Source organism: Phalaenopsis equestris, unplaced genomic scaffold (genome assembly GCF_001263595.1).
Source record: "Phalaenopsis equestris unplaced genomic scaffold, ASM126359v1 Scaffold206200, whole genome shotgun sequence".
Classification (NCBI taxonomy): Eukaryota; Viridiplantae; Streptophyta; class Magnoliopsida; order Asparagales; family Orchidaceae; genus Phalaenopsis; species Phalaenopsis equestris.
The window spans coordinates 529,311-545,795 of NW_018225623.1; the positions used below are offsets into that span (position 1 = coordinate 529,311).

General features: G+C 33.1%; 1 protein-coding gene across 1 annotated transcript in view; it reads right to left on the reverse strand.

The window, feature by feature from the left end:
- The window catches only part of LOC110036419 (probable prefoldin subunit 3), a 49,797-nt gene that overhangs the window by 16,448 nt on the left and 16,864 nt on the right, over positions 1–16,485 (reverse strand). Inside the window, exons 2-3 of the mRNA XM_020740857.1 lie at positions 15,609–15,666; positions 15,310–15,381 (exon numbers count right to left, since the gene is read on the reverse strand). Of these exons, the coding sequence (XP_020596516.1) occupies positions 15,310–15,381; positions 15,609–15,666 (130 nt within the window). The remainder of the gene's footprint in view (positions 1–15,309; positions 15,382–15,608; positions 15,667–16,485) is intronic.

A 16,485-nucleotide genomic window follows, 5' to 3' on the forward strand; every position in this document is an offset into this window, starting at 1 on the left:
TGTAGGGAATAATGATACGGTTACATTATTATTTTATTTTTTTTTTGCATTTGCATTTTTCTACCATTTTTAAGTTATACAAAAAATATTTTATGCAGATTTTTTTTATTCTATATGATATATGCTTCTCGATATTGAGATTTCTTCTTTCTAGAATTCTTAACACCGTAAAAAAACCTAGCTGAGATTGACATTTAAGGAAGGCTTTGTACCAAGAAGTCTTTATTATAAGTTGATCCAGATTTTTTTTAATGAATATTAATTTTGCATGAAGTAGACTCCCGACATCTTTCTTTCATCCTCTTATTTCACTCCAAAGTTTGAAGTTCCAGGATTTAATTGATTTACATTTTGTGTTTTTCATTGTCTTTTCATTGTCTAGTGTTGTTAAGGCTTTGACCTTATTGTTTGTCGGATTGGTGTTTATGTTGAGGTTTAAAATATGGTAAAGTCTTAAATAAAAGTTATTCAAAATTTGCAGCAAAGCTGTTCCCCATACCTGTAAACACCATGGTTGTCTAGTTTTAGCATTAATTTAATGTTGTAATCAAATCGAGTGACAAAATGATGTGGGTTAAATCTTAAGAAATCACTCGTACCTTAGGAGCTGCAGGTTCAAAGGTTTCATATTAGAATTCCCGAAAATGCAACTAGCTTAGCTTAACTATAGTTCTTATGTGAAACTGGAAACAAGAAGTTCTTGATATCCTTGAAGAAGTGCTCTTCTTCAATGGTTGATTGATTCCCAACTATTTTAAAATAAACAAAAAAACCTTGTTTTGATATATTTTGAAAAGCCTTAGGCCGGGGTGAATACTGATCGTTGCTTTTTGCTAATGATTCCCAACTATTTAAAAGAAAGCATGCTTACAAAGTTGATCCATTCACTATAATTTTGATTATTCATTGAGAGCAGACCAAATTTATTGAAGTCAAATACTTTCTTTTCCTTGTTTCATTAATATCAAATTCATACATTGATATTTAGAAAATTGTGCAAATTTCATTCTACTACAGTATTTGGATGCTATTCTCTTGATCATGTAACATTTGAAAACATATCATCCACTATTTGGGAGAAAGAAACAAAAATAATTTTTTGTGACATTTACTTGAAAGAGATTGAATTAGAAAATAGACCAACAATCAATTTCAACAAAAGATAGTATATTACAAAAGATTTTCCAAAAAAAAAAAAAACAAGAAAATTGTATGAAATAACCAAGAAAATTGTATGAAATAAACTCAGTTAAAGAACAAATGAGATCAGTTAAAAAAAGATTGAAAAAATTTAGAAAGAGCTCAAAAGAAGTTCTACTGGACTTAGTTGAGATCCAATTAAAACACCATTGATGTATCAACTAGTGAAAGAAGAAATTAGAAGTGAAATGATTTCTAAATCATCAGTAATTCTATTTTAATTATATGTAGAAATTGTAGATATGACTTTTTCTTTTGATTGTTTAAATGACAGGTTGTGTCAAACGCTAAAAATTTTAGGTATGATAGCATCGAACCCGAGCTAGAGGAGCAACTTGATCTCATGTTTAGCAGCGTTGTTTCAACGGGTGGTCATGCCTGGACTCCTCAAGAATCACAAGAACATAGAGACAACCAAAATGAACCAATTCAGATATCAACACATGACATAAATGAACACAATTAATTCAATCATGCTAGGACGCGACACAACCCTAAAAAAATAGGTCTTGTGTATCAAAGGAGTCAAATATCAGAGTTGGTAACAATATGCACTAATTTATTTTCAGAATCTAATGCTACAAATCTTTCATCTATTCCTGATGTGATAAAGATTTTAGAGCAAACTATGGAATTTTATGAAGATATGTCATTATATCTACACTCCATGAAACTACTTGAAAATCCTGTCAAAAGAGAGTTCTTCATATCTATGCAACCTGAGCAAAGGGTTCATTACCTGCGCTTTTTCTACGAAAATTACGATAACTAATTTATATCATTTCTATATTTCTTTCAGTGGAGTTTGCTTATTAAGTTTTGTATTTGTAAAAGTACTGTTGTAATTAATGTATTGTTAAGAACACATTATGTTGGTGTCTACATTTTTTTTATTTTATGGTAGAACAATTACTTAATTGTACTAATTTTTCTTTGCTTTGAGATGATATTACATTAGCTAGATTGTTCTATGATGTTGTCATTCATCTTATATTGCACTGTTATGTTGTGTTTATAATATATTCGTTAAAATGTTAATAGTAATGATATCTTGTCATGCGGTAATGTTCCTAATTTTTTTCAGCAATAGATGCTATCAATAGAGAACATAGAAAACGTTTTAGAAAAATTATTACAACGGTTGTCTGTCTATTGACCGAATACCATGCTCGTATATCTCTCAGACTTTATGCATGACCTCGTCTTTCACGAGAAGCAAATGGATAGTTAAAATGCTTGAGGGTCATCCAACAAGGTTTTATAACCTGTTTCGTAGGAGTCAAGTGATCTTACCAATAATTTGAGTGAGCTCCACACTATTTATGATCATCATGGCTCTTCAAGAACAACTTCACAGGAGGCATTAGCTATAACATTAAATATTTTATCACACAATTAGTCTATAAGAGCAGGCTATGAGTGATTTCAATACTCGTCTGAAACTGTCAGTAGATATTTTTCAATTGGCTTGAATGCTTTGGTACGCATGTCTTCCACAATCATCAAACCTTAGATGCAACTTTCCAAAATATTCCTAAACAAATTTCCTGTGATCATCGGTGCATATCATAATTCAAGTTGATGTTTCTTGCACGCTCATATTCCGGAGAAATACAAATTCTTAAATGTAAGCAAAAGTAAATGTGATACAGGATTATATTGATGCCATTAACAGGACACATGTTAATGATATGTCAAATGCTGATAAGATCGCGTACATTGGACGGTGTGGTTTACCTACACAAAATATGAGAGCATGTGAATTTAGTATGTGCTTTACTTCCACCCTGGGTGGGTAAGAGGGTAGCGCGCACGATAGTCGGGTCTTTAAATTTGCCACTCAGTCCCATTTGCACAAAATTCCCCTACTGCCTCAACGTTGGTTGACAATCTATTAATAAATTCATTAAGTTGAGTCAAACTGCCAATGGTGGACAAATGCAGGAAAAAAATTAGTGGGCGTTGGTTACCCATTATAATAAAGATTTCTTAAGCTCTTTTTGAACACAAAATATGGCATATCAGACTTTGAAAGGGGAAGTCAAGGGTATGAGGAAGAAAAGAGATGTTCAATATGCATCACCCATCATTATGAGGTTTGATTGAGAGAGGTTTCGTGTTTGAAAGAATAAATTAGTTATTCTACGAGATATGCCAATGCATTCTTTCAAAAATAAGTTAAAATTGTCGCTGCAATAATGATGACTCTCCATAATTACATACGACGTCATCATTCGCAGTTTGATGTTGACTTCGCAAGTGTACAGATGGGAACAAATCAATAATTTCAGAAGCATACGAATGTCAAATGAGGCAAACAATTACGGATTATGATGATATCGTCAGTCCAAACATAGGTGATGGAGAAGGTGTCGAAGAGATGGCTGAGTTACGTGAAGCAATCACCGATTCTTTAGTTAACAATTGATGTATTATATTGTAATTCACTATCATTTTCGGATGTGTATTCATCTCCTTGGTTGTGGATTCTTTAGATAAGGACTATCAGTATTATCTGTTTCTTAAAATAAAGTTTAAGCTTCTCTTTTGCATAATGATTGTGGTTACACTGCTACATTCATTGTGGTTTCCCTGCTTACAATTGATTCCTTGATGCTATGTGTTATGAATGTTAATTTTGAGCTGCTCAAAATTTTTTTACCTGTTTGGCAATTATTCGTTTGCTCAGTAATGTTAATAGATGTGAACTGAGTGGTATTTCTGCTTTGTTATTTACAAAAGCATATGGATTTGTTATTGTGAGCAAGAGGCAATACTTTAAGTTCTGGACTTATTTACAAAAGCATATACATGCTTTGTTATTTGTTATGCTGATAGTTTCTTTGATGAGAAACATTACCATTATTTGAAGTAAATGAAGCCGAGGTTGTATTTTAGTTTGCACTTTTTCTAAGAATTTCCTTTTTGCACACGGTTTGTGTGCGCCAATGTTGCAAGAATGTTTAATGCCGGATATGAATGTGTATATTCTTATTACTTTTAAGTTTATGGTGCTAAATATGTTAACCCATGCAAGTTTGAGATGCAATGTATGCTAAATATGTTAACCCATCACCTATCAAGAAAATATCATCAGTATATATTATGAGAATAGTAATTTTACCGCTAAATTTAAACTTAACAAATATTGTATAATCAGCTTGACACTAATGATATCATTTTGTAATCATAATTTTAGCAAATCGGTCAAACCAAGAATGAGGAGATTATTTCAAGTCATATAAGGACATCTTCACCTTGCAAACCAAACCTATTGTACGACCTATTTTTCAAACCTGGAGGTATAATCATGTAGACTTCCTCATTAAGATCCCATTCAAAAAGGCATTTTTGACATCTAAGTTGGTATAAAGCCTAAAAATGATTTACCACAAGCGAAAGTAGAAATTGAATAGTTCTAAATTTGACAACAGATGCAAAGGCTTCCTGATAGCCAATTACATAAGACTGCGTGAATCCCTTGGCTAAGTGTAGCTTTGAGTGTCTTTACACTTCCATCTCCTTCGTATTTGACTGTGAATATTCATTTGCAGCTTACATAATATATTCCATAAAGTAACTCTATAAGTGTCCATGTGCTATTCTTTTCTAGAGTTTGAATTTTCTCCTCAATTGCTTCTTTTAATGCTAGAAATTTTAGAGCCATTTAGATAAAGTTATGAACCTACACACTATCAACATTTATCACAAAAGCCCTATAAGATGATAGTAACTTCTCATAAACTACATATTTTTCAATTAAATCACTAGTGCACCCTCAGACACCTGTCTTGTGTGCAAATGGTAGATTAAAGTCATCACCCAATAGTACAAGAGAGTCATGATATGAGAAATTCAAACCATTATCATTATAAGATGCATAAGAACTTGGTTTTGGCCCTTCATAGTCATGAGTCTGCATAATGTCCTCTACAGGCTCAGTGGTATTTTTTATTCAAGTGTAGACATGCAGTTGGTGACATGTTCGATGTAGAGAAGATTGAGGTTGTTTTCATGTCAAAGTTTAGTTCTTCAAATGGAACTGATTGAGTAATAAGATTTAGTTCAATTGAAGAAAAAATGTCCTGGAAGTCTTGAAAAAGGTCCCAAATCTAATACTCCATCGAGTTATCCTCATCAATTCCAGATTTTGAAAAATAAGGTTGATTTTCAAAGAGGAGACATGCATGAAATTGCATATTTTTCTAGTGATTGGAGAGTAGCATTTTTAATTTTTTTTGTTGGAGGATTAACCAAGAAAGATGTATCTTAGAGATTTGGGATTGTTTGGTGTGATATTACAGGCGGATGTGAACAAAGGCGGAACTAAATACCTTTAATAATAAGTTAGAAGAAAGAGTGAGGATAGGATTCCATGAGAAAGTTACAAGAAATTTGAAATTTTATATCTCAATTAGGTAATCCATTGATGAAATATGTGGTTTTAAGTATTTCCTCCCTAAACTATTTAGGTACATGATTAAAAAACGTAGTGACACAAGTCGGTTGAAGTAAGTGTACATTGTTCCTCTGAACAATCCCATTTTGTTGAGGAGTATCTATACAAGAACTTATATGAGAAATACCATGCTTGAAAAGATAAAAACTAAAGATTGAATTAAAATATTCTTTAGCATTATCTATTTTAAGAACCTGAATTTTTCTTGGAATTGAGTGAGAATCATGGAATAAAATGATTGAAATATTGTGGTTGTTTCGGATTTTTCTTTGATAAGAAATGACTACATTGTTGTGTGATTATCTATGAATGATACAAACGATCATGCCTCATTTATATTGTTTATTTATGAGAATCCCTAGATATCACTGTGAATTATAGTGTGAAGGCTTTTATTGCAATTTAGAGTATGTATATATGATATATTTTACAAGTTGACAAGTTTCACATTGAAAAAAATTAGAATTTTTATTGATAAATTAAGGTTGAAACATCTTTTTCATGTACAAAAAATTTGGATGGCCTAGATGACAATTACTTAATATTATTTGACTTTCAAATGAAACTGAATTGACAGAATTTTAATAGACTCAAAGATGACTTGACGGAAGACCTTGTCCATCGATAAAGTTATTTTCTTCAAGAAAGTATAAAACACCATGCATCTCAGCACTATCGATTATCTTCTTAGATCCACGGCCTGAAAAACATAAAAATTGGAATAAAATCTAGTCATAAATTTTAAGTCAGAAGTTAGTTGATTAAGAGTAAGTTATAGTTTAATTTTAGAACGAGAAGAACAAAGTAGAGAAGATCCTTTGTCAATTTGATTGATCCAGTTCATATTACTAGTGAGAATAAATCATGAACTATTAGAAATGCAAAGTGATTGATGCATGAGTTGCAATTTTTTAAAACGTTGATGCCATCATATGATTTGAGACTCTAGAGTCAACTATCCTAGGTTTTAGTTTATTGCTTTAGACAATAAAATTAAAAGATAATATGCTTTATTGCTAACTCGACTAGTAGGTTACTCATCAGAGAATTGTAATATTAGTCCAGAATTGAAACAATTACCTAAGCATTTTCTACAGCGCCTCAATTTGTTCCCTAGTGAACGGACTGAATTTCCAACTGTTGTTGGTTGTGACAACAACATTTGCACGGTTTCTTAGTATCATATTTTCCATTAGATGAATTCCAATATGCGATTTTGACATGTAATTTAAAGCATTTTTATTTCACATGACCAAAATTTCTTACAAAGGCCACAATATAATTGTTCTTTCTTTAACTTCTTATTCAAAGATAAATTGTGAGTCTACAAGACTGAGCCTTCAACAAATTGTGTGGTGTGATTATCAGTCATCATCAAATTCTTTTTACTTTCCTTCCTTCAAACTTTTGCAAATGCCTCCCAAATAATAGGGATGAATTTAATTATCATGATTCTCCCGTTGACTTCATCAAGATATTTATTGAGGCCAAGGAGAATATTGATGGTCCTTCTTGTCCAATAGTTCTCCTATTTAAGACAGGTTTATCAAGACATTTCCAAGAATAAACCTCATACATGCCCAATTACAACCAACAACATGTGACAACGTTGAAATATTGAGCAACACTCAATTCTCATTATCGTAGGTCATGTATTCTAGTTTTAATCTCAAAGAATTTTGAGTTTTTCGTACTGGAATAAGGTTCACGTGTAACCTCCGATATCTCTTAAACTATCATATAGAACAAAAAATTTTCCAACCTCAGTGGTCATGAAATTTATTAACTATGACATAATCATATGGCCTATTAGTTTCTCAGCCACAATCTCACGACCCAACCTTGGGTTGGAATAACAAGGCGAACACAAGTAGTCGGACGGTGGGAAATAAATTTTTTACATTCATTTTTTATAACTAACATTTAATAAATGACAAAATTATTAATTTAAATCAGTACGATTAATTTTATCTCATTACAGGTTGTTCGCATCTTCTATAAATATTTTATACTCTATTGCTCATCTTTTAATCAATTAATTATACTTGAAAAGTTAGTTTAAAACAACGGTGATCTAACTAAAGCCAGTGAATGCTCGCACTCCTAAATTACATTAATACTAGAAAAAAAATAAAATAATATGTATCTCAGTTAAGATTTTAATAAAATATTTGATATATTAAGAATATAATTACTTACAATATTTCAAGCTATTCAATGAGTTTAACTATATCAATAACATATATAAATCATTCTATATACGCACAATCACAGAAGCATCGTCTATAAATTTTACAATTAAAGTACTTCAATATCAATATTCTTTTCCATTAACGTACATAGTGTCTTAGCGTTCCCCACTAGTACTATAAATTGATGACTTTATCATAGTCAAACATGCACATGCAAACATACTATGAAAATCACTATTTAATAATGAATATTTCATTATTATTTACAAAACAGTCAATATACTTGTATAACATTCAATATCCATGATAATTTTAAGAAAATGAGAAGTATACAACATTCTTACAATACATCAACAACAACAACAACCTTTATTTCACTAAGTGGGGTCGGCACATCATTCCTACAATATGTGAACAAAAATTCAATAGAATCAGAAATCGTGAATTTCAAGTAATTTCAATATAACTAGTAACAATAACAGTAAATGTATTTGGTCTAAAAGAAACAAAAATATTACTATAGCAATCACAGTATAAGAATATAAGTACTTATCTTAAATCTTCAAAAAAGCTTAATCTTATCTCAAATAGTTAGCTGCCTAAAATATCATGAAAATATAATTTTAAGTATATCATTAATTATCTTTTATTTACATATGTTACTTTAATATTAAAAACTTTTATTTTAAGTAATCATGTTACTTTAATTTGACCAACAAAACTAATATTAAATCACATTTATAATTAATTTTCACTCGAATTTAACATAAGTAATTTTAGGCTTTACTTTCATACTTTAAATAAATCTTTCATATTTCTATTATTATTAAAATATTTAATGATATTATTACACATCTACAAACAAAGGGACTGTTTGGTTGAGTGAATTAGTGGTGTGATGTAATTCTTTTGTAGGGATTTAAGAAAATAATATATATGGTATAAAGAATTACAAATACAAATTAAAGTATGAATGAACTTGAAGTTTGCACCATAGTTCATTTTGACTGAATTTAGAATTTGGCCCACTTGGTTGAATTTGAGTTACACTATTCATATAAAATGCTACAGGCAAGCCGCCTCTAGTTGTCCGTCGTCGACCGCCCGCCCGATCGCCTGCCCACAGCTGGCCTCCCGTCTGCTTGCCCTCCACCGGATTCCACCGTCGCCCGCCCATCGTCGACTGCTACGCCCCACCATAGGTCGGCAGCCACCTGCCATCGACGATAGACGCTAGCCGCCCACAGCCCAACGCTGCCCACCTGTCACCGCCGCTGCTAGCCTCTGACCGCCAGTCCGCCCGCCACTGCCAGACAAAAAAATATATTATTTTCAATCTACTTCAAATCAAATAAAAAAAGGCTTACGTTTACTTTACAGTGAACCAAACAACACAAAAGTATTTCAGATACATTATAATCATAATACTCTGAAAACCTTTTACATTGCATTTCATTTTCAACAAACCAAATGACCCCTAAATAATATATTTTAATAATAATATTTAATCCTTTATATCACATATCTTAAGCTTCGGTCTCCGCATGATATTATCTTCCCTTCTTCGGCTCGATCACCTCCTCTGCTTGACTCGTTCTACCCGCATAGACATGTACTGTGTCGCTTCTGCTAGGGCTTTATAAAAGGGTAGGCCTCACACAGCGATAACTTCCCTCCAGCATCTTCCTCCTGCTTCCTCTCCCTCTGCAGGACACTGACGCCGCCTCCTCTTCTTGACACCAATGTCGCCTCCTCTCTGCTCGATAGGACACCGTCATCCGCCAACGTCGTTGCCTTTGGCTATAGAAAAGCCCTAACTTCCGTCTGTCGATCGTCTTGCTTTCATGTTGCAAACCTTTTACATTACATTTCATTTTCAGCAAACCAAATGAACCCTAACAAATGTATTTTGATAATATTTAATCCTTTATAACACATACCTTAAGCTTCGGTCGCAGCACGATATTCTCTTTTCTTCTCCTTCGGCTCGATCACCTCCTTCGCTAAACTCGTTCGACCCGCACAGACATGCACTGTGCCGCTTCTGCTAGGGCTCAGTCGAAGGGTAGCCCTCACACCGCAATAACTTCCCTCCTTCAACTTTTTCTTCACACTTCCTTTGGCACCGACGCCGCCTCCTCCTCTGCACGACACCGATGCCGCCTCTTCTCTGCTCAACAGAAAGCCGACGTCCGCCGACGTCGTTGCCTTCGGCTACGAGGAAGCCCTAACTTGCGCTTGTCGATCCGCTTGTTTTGTTGTTGCGTCGATCGATTCCCCTGATAAGTCATCCTCACAATGTCGCCTCCATCTCCCCGCTTCACAATTTATAAAGCAAAAATATCCCTTCGGTTTCCCGACTCCTCGTTTCCTCTCCCCTTCTCTGGTTCCTTCGGGTATTTGAAACCAGACGTCGCACCTAGCATTTGGAATTTGTTCCTTCTAGAGTCGAAAGTTCTCCTGTGACATATCCAACATTTTTTTTTGTCATAAACATAGATGAAGATGGATCGTGACCATTGAAGAAAATTATGACCTTATAGTTTATGACTCGTGACAAGCTAAGAAGAGTTATCGGTGTAATAGAGATTGAAGATGTAGGCTCAAATTTAAATATGACTTCTGATGAAGATGACTGTGAGGTCATGTTGTAGATGATTATGATAAGAGTGTGAAGTCAAACAAAAATAGAACTCAGTTATACAATTCAATTTCTTTGATGGGAAGCCCAAATCAAGAGGAATAACTCGCTTCTCGAAAAAAACCAAGGGAGGAAGATGCTTCTTTCACAACTTTAGCAAACCCAAGAAGAGGTGAAGCCAAACTGAGCGGGTTCAAATAGAAGGTGAATGATCTAAGATCTATTTGAACTGAGGAAGGAGGTTGGGGCTGCTTATGAGTGACGAACAAAGGTGACGGTGAAAAATTTTGAGTGAACCAAGCGAGAGAGTTCCATGTGTTGAAGAGCAGTGATTTTCTGTCGTTGGGAGCATGAATACGTGAGAAAGCGTTACCGATATCAAGGAAGAACTGTGTGTCCTGCGAGCCGAGCGACACAATTGATGAAGCTGAAACAGAGCGAAGAGTTAACGGAGGCTCCACGATCTTCTCAGATGGACGATAAGGACGGTGGCTCAAATACCATTAAAAAATCTAGAAAAGAATTTTACATATATATAATAGTGCTAACATACTGGTCCACAAATTAAGAAATCAGAATCCATTTAAATTAGAAATCACACCAAGTAGGAAAATAGTAAATTAGGAAATATCTAATAAATAGAAATATAAATATAAATATTGAAATATATTATGAGGGAAGGAAATAAATTTCTTCCTAATCAAGCACTCAAATTAGCAATTTCCAACACTTCGTATATTAAAAATAGAATGAAAAAAAATGAAAGAATCTCGATGTATCTAAAAGACAAGTGGAACAGAGAAAATAATTGAGCTTAATTCATCCAACACCCAATAACCCCAAAAGAATTTGTTGCAACCTTTTTTAAAACCACATTTGTTTATTATGCCACAATAAATAATAAATTTTAAAAAAATGTCACATAAGCTTTGGGCTTATGGGTTAATGGAAGATGGACTTAAACAATGTTGCTCGCAATGAAAATTATATTTCAAATGACTACAAGCCATAAGTCACATCAATTCATGACTTGCCTCTATTGTAGAAAAAAAAATTATTAAGAGAGAGAAGGAGACAAAAGCAGAAAGTATGGTTAATAAAAAACATTTTAATAAATAATTTGGCTTAAGAGTTTCTTTTGTTAATTTTTATTTATTCAAGGAATCCACCTATCATTCATGATATATTTTTAATATAAAAAAATAAAAACTTTAAGAGAGCTTTTTAAAATGAATCCCTCTCCTTCATATCTTGAGAGAATTATTTCCCCACTTCTTGCACTTCTTATATAGAGATATAGATTCATAAATATAAAGATATATGCGTTAGATAAAGGTGGCAAAAACAAGAAAGAACTCAACAGATTATTATATCTCTGTTGCACATTATTATCAATGAAGGTTAGGCTTATGCCAGTCATTTTGTTATTTATCATTTACTTGTTAAATAATATAATGACTTTATACTATGCTAATAGACCCTTTTCCAATTTTAGAACTCCATATCAAGCCTGTCCAATAAATAATAAATAAATAGTTACAAATCAATAATTAACAGCAACCCAACAATTATTGAAATGATAAAGAGAGAGCAATATCCTCAGCACTTACTTCATGCAGTACTTCACGCAACCAACCCCTCTCAATTGCTGAAATGAAGAAAGATAAAAAAGGATTTAATGCGATAAGGGACTAAATTATACTGTAAAAAAAGTCTTAAGTCTAAAATTGACACTACTATTGGATTCCTAGAAGGTGTTTAAAGCATCAAATTTAGCGAAGAGATGGTTGTAAGATAGCAAAGAAGAGAGAATATGCCCTATAGACAAAGCTTAGAAGAGGATTAAGGAAGTTCGGCAGATGTTCGGGCTTGAAAACAACAATGAGAACAAAGAAATGACAAATTCAGCAAGGTACAACTACCGAAGGATATTCACCAACTATTCTTGAACAAGGTACTAACGCACCACTTACAACAAGAAGATAATATAGCACTCATTAGGGCAGAAATATTAGAGAACATGGTCTCCAAATGCATAAACCAAAGCAAAAGTCTATAAATAGTTTTTATGCAAAAATAACCCAATTCTAATTCAAAGTAATATAAAATAAGGTCCCACACAACTGGTCCACCTTTTCGGGTGGGAAAAATCATGTAACGGCATAGCCTAGGCAAGAAAATTCTCGGTATGTCAAGCACAGGATAGGATTTCTCATAGTAAGAAGACAAGTCTGAGATGCTAATGGTAGCAAGAAAAAACATTAATGGTAGCCAAAATGTTGAAGTCTCCTAGCCAATAACCTTGTATGCATTGTCATTAATCTTCTTAACAATCCAGAATTGGTCGTCAGCTAAAGGCGTCAACTTTTCAAATGCATCTACAATGAATCACTCTTTCAGCCTGATTTGCACCAAACCACATTTATTAAAGATCATAAGTATTCTGTTTTCTGTATTCGTTAACCTATTTTTGATATTTCGTGTTCTGCTTTGCAATTTTCTTCCGACCACATACAATACCTCACTACTTCCTAAGCCGCCTCCAGTAATTTTTGCACCAACTAAAGTAGTATACTTGGGTGAGCTATGATGTTGTATTTCTTGCACTAAATCGACAAACATGTCTATTCCAACAGAGCCACGTCCAAAGTAACTATAGCTATAATAACACTGATACATTAGTTCTCCCAGGGCATAAATTTGTTCATCTACTAACATTGCACTTATATGTGTTTTGAAAGCCTCAGTACGAAAATTTTCATAGGTTGGAAGTTTAGTAGGTTCCCTAATTGCATAGCTCAGTCCATAATCAATGACAGTAACTATATCCCATGATCAACATAATTTTCTAAGAATATCAGCCTAGACAATAACTCTGGAAAACTCTTTTCATATGCGGCTTCATATCTTTGTATGGGAAATTTGCACATAAAATTAAGGGAAGCATCATTCTTGCAGATGTTTGGTTTAAATTCTATCATATCCGAACTCAACTCCTCAACTTGAATTGGGACCACCTGGTTTTTTGATTGACCCAATTAATATGTATTAGCTTTAGTTGGCACGAAGCCATAATCATGTGCTTTGATACCAATTTGATATAGGCTAGTTAAGATTCTAGGGTTACTAATGCAATTTAAACAAAGATGACAATAAAAAATAAAAAAAAATAAAGTCTGCAAATTATCAATTCTAAACTTTACAAAAATACGATCATATTAAATGTAAAACCAACAAACACAAATTCTTTTAAACCAAATAATAACTGAATAGTCGCAAATTTAGCAATTCCACAAGAAAAGAAATGAACGAATATAAAATTCCAATAATGGCCAAGTTCAAATTAAGAAAAGGAATTATGATTTTTATCGCAAAAATTCAATATTTAATTAAGTTAGCATACTTTAAGGATCCTATTTATAACCATTAAGGACCAGAAAGTAAGGAAAAAAAAATCTCTTAATCTGCTTCAATGTAGTATAAAATTGCAAGTTCCAATTCAATATGTTGGATTCCACCTAGTCCAAGATACGGTGGACATAAAAAATAAAGGAAGAAAGGAACAAAAGACATGTGACTTCAATCATAAAATAAAACTTTGTTCATAAAAGGTATAGATGGTAGCAACCGTGCAAGTTACATTTCTGAAAAGCTAGTGCTCCTCATATAAGAATACCATAGCTAGGTTCTCCAGTCCCCACGAGCCATAGAAGTCAAGGTCTAATAACTTGCTACACGGTTAACTAAAAGAGCCGCAAAAAGAAAGACTACAGCAGCAATTCTACAAAAGGAAATTCTGCAGCAATTCCACACAAGTAAGGTGAATTCTCAAACAAAGCATGGAAAGAAGTGAAGGACCAGACGAGTTAAAATAGCAAATTGGAAATGGCTAAACTAAGGAATCCAAGTGTTGAATTAAAACACTTGAATTAAGAAACTAAATGTAAAGAGGTAATCAAAACATCAGCGAGCACAACAGTTCTCAATAACATCATCATTGTCAAGTTTTATATAGAAATGAACTAGGAAACAAAAGCTAAGATCAATACATATTTGAAATCACAATGAATAAAGACTTTCCAATTTGTATCACTAACTGTCAAAGATGACGAAACCAGACCATGGGCAAAAAGAGAGCACCAAAAGACTTCACTACCATTAATCATTACCACAACCAGAGTGCAAACAGAGGAACAAGTCTGAAATTGAAAATAGCACATGTTTTTGTGGCTAGCAGCACAACAAGAAAAATAAACAGCCCAAGGCCTTCAATTAGATCATAAACCATAAAATTTAGTAAAATGATAAGGAAAACATAAACTCAACCTAAAGAGAAGGTCAGGATGAGTTTACTTTTGATTATCAGGGATAATTAAAGCAACCTCAATACAGATATTTTTAATTATTGATTTGTTTGCCAAGGTGTTCACCAAACCACATTGGATATACTTTTTCCCAAGGATGCACATACATAATACTTGTGATGCCAAATCATCAAAGAATAAACAACTGACTTTTGAAGCTAATATTTGATCTGATTCCTAACTTTAGAACAATAATTGACATTACAAATGCGATGTACAAATATCTATCAGTAAAAGAATTAAATAAATTTCATGAAATAAAGGCTCCACGGATCTCCCAAAAAGCAATAGTTTCAAACTAATTTACAAGTATGAAAACTCAAAGCAAAAAAGGATTTGGCTTAAAAATAAATAAAAGCCTGTTCATTTGGAAAAGAATAGAATGGCAACATAAATAAGGCTGCTGAATGAAAAACACAATAAAAATTGAATGGTTCAAAATGATTTCCATACCTCACCAGTACCCTTCTTAGCTTGTATGGTGGAAACAATACCCAAGCATTTCTCAATATCAGGTATTTTTGCCTATGGTTATATAAAAAATAACAATTCAGTTTTTTCAGTACTAAATAGACTTTTACTGCAATCATGCATAACTTTTTAGTGTGAGCAGATTCCCAAAAGCCTTCTAAGATAAAAAAACTCCTAAGGCATAATTAATTCTTAAAAATTCATTCCATCTAATTAGTTTAATTAAAATCCTGAAAGAGAAGCCTGGCAAAGAAAATATGAGGATGTTTAGCAGAGAATACCTGAAGATCTCTCTGTTGTGCCAGAAGTTTCATTTCCGCTATCTTGTACTGCTGAAGTCTGCAAAGCAAACAAGAAATAATAAATTCACTACCGTGCATCGCTCAGGCCTTATTTTCTTGTAGCAACCAATCTGAAAATAAAGTGTATAAATAACAAATTATTAAATTCATTGACTTATTAGGTCATTCTACTGCCTTTTGATGACTGGGTTTCGCTGGGATGCAGTCCTCAGATGTTAGACCATCATTTATACCAAACAAGCGGTATCTCTGGAGAGTGAACACATTTGTTTACTTGAATTCTGTGGAAAAGCTTACTATTTTTTTTTCTTGAATTCTGTGGAAAATCTACTAAAGAATCGAATCGTCATGAAGTCAAAGCTTTCTGACCTTGCTTATCATAATCAGATGCACTAAAAATTGTATCTGTTTTTCCTCGATTTTTTTCATAATTGTTATATTTGTTCTCACACATCAAAATATCATAGCTTGCTTTGAAAATAATCTCAGCCAAATTTTAAGCACTAAAAGGAATCACAGAATTGAAATGTAGAAAGGAAACCTTGGAATTTTTGCCTCACGTTAAGTCTCCATGGTCGATTCATATCCAAGTTAGTCAAATTTGATAGTGATTCAGGCACGAATCTCAAGGAATTTAGCATGAATCTCAAGGATTTTTTTTACCAATAAATGTTCTGATTCAAATTAAAAAATTATCCAGAGCTCTGATTTCAGCAATCATAGAGTCAAATTGACTGGCTCGATGAGACGAACAATAATAACAAAATTCATCCAACGCAAGCCAAATCAAGCTCGGATCAAAACATTAAACCATTTTTGGAAGCTTTGGGTGGTTAATTGGAGGTCAAACGAACTC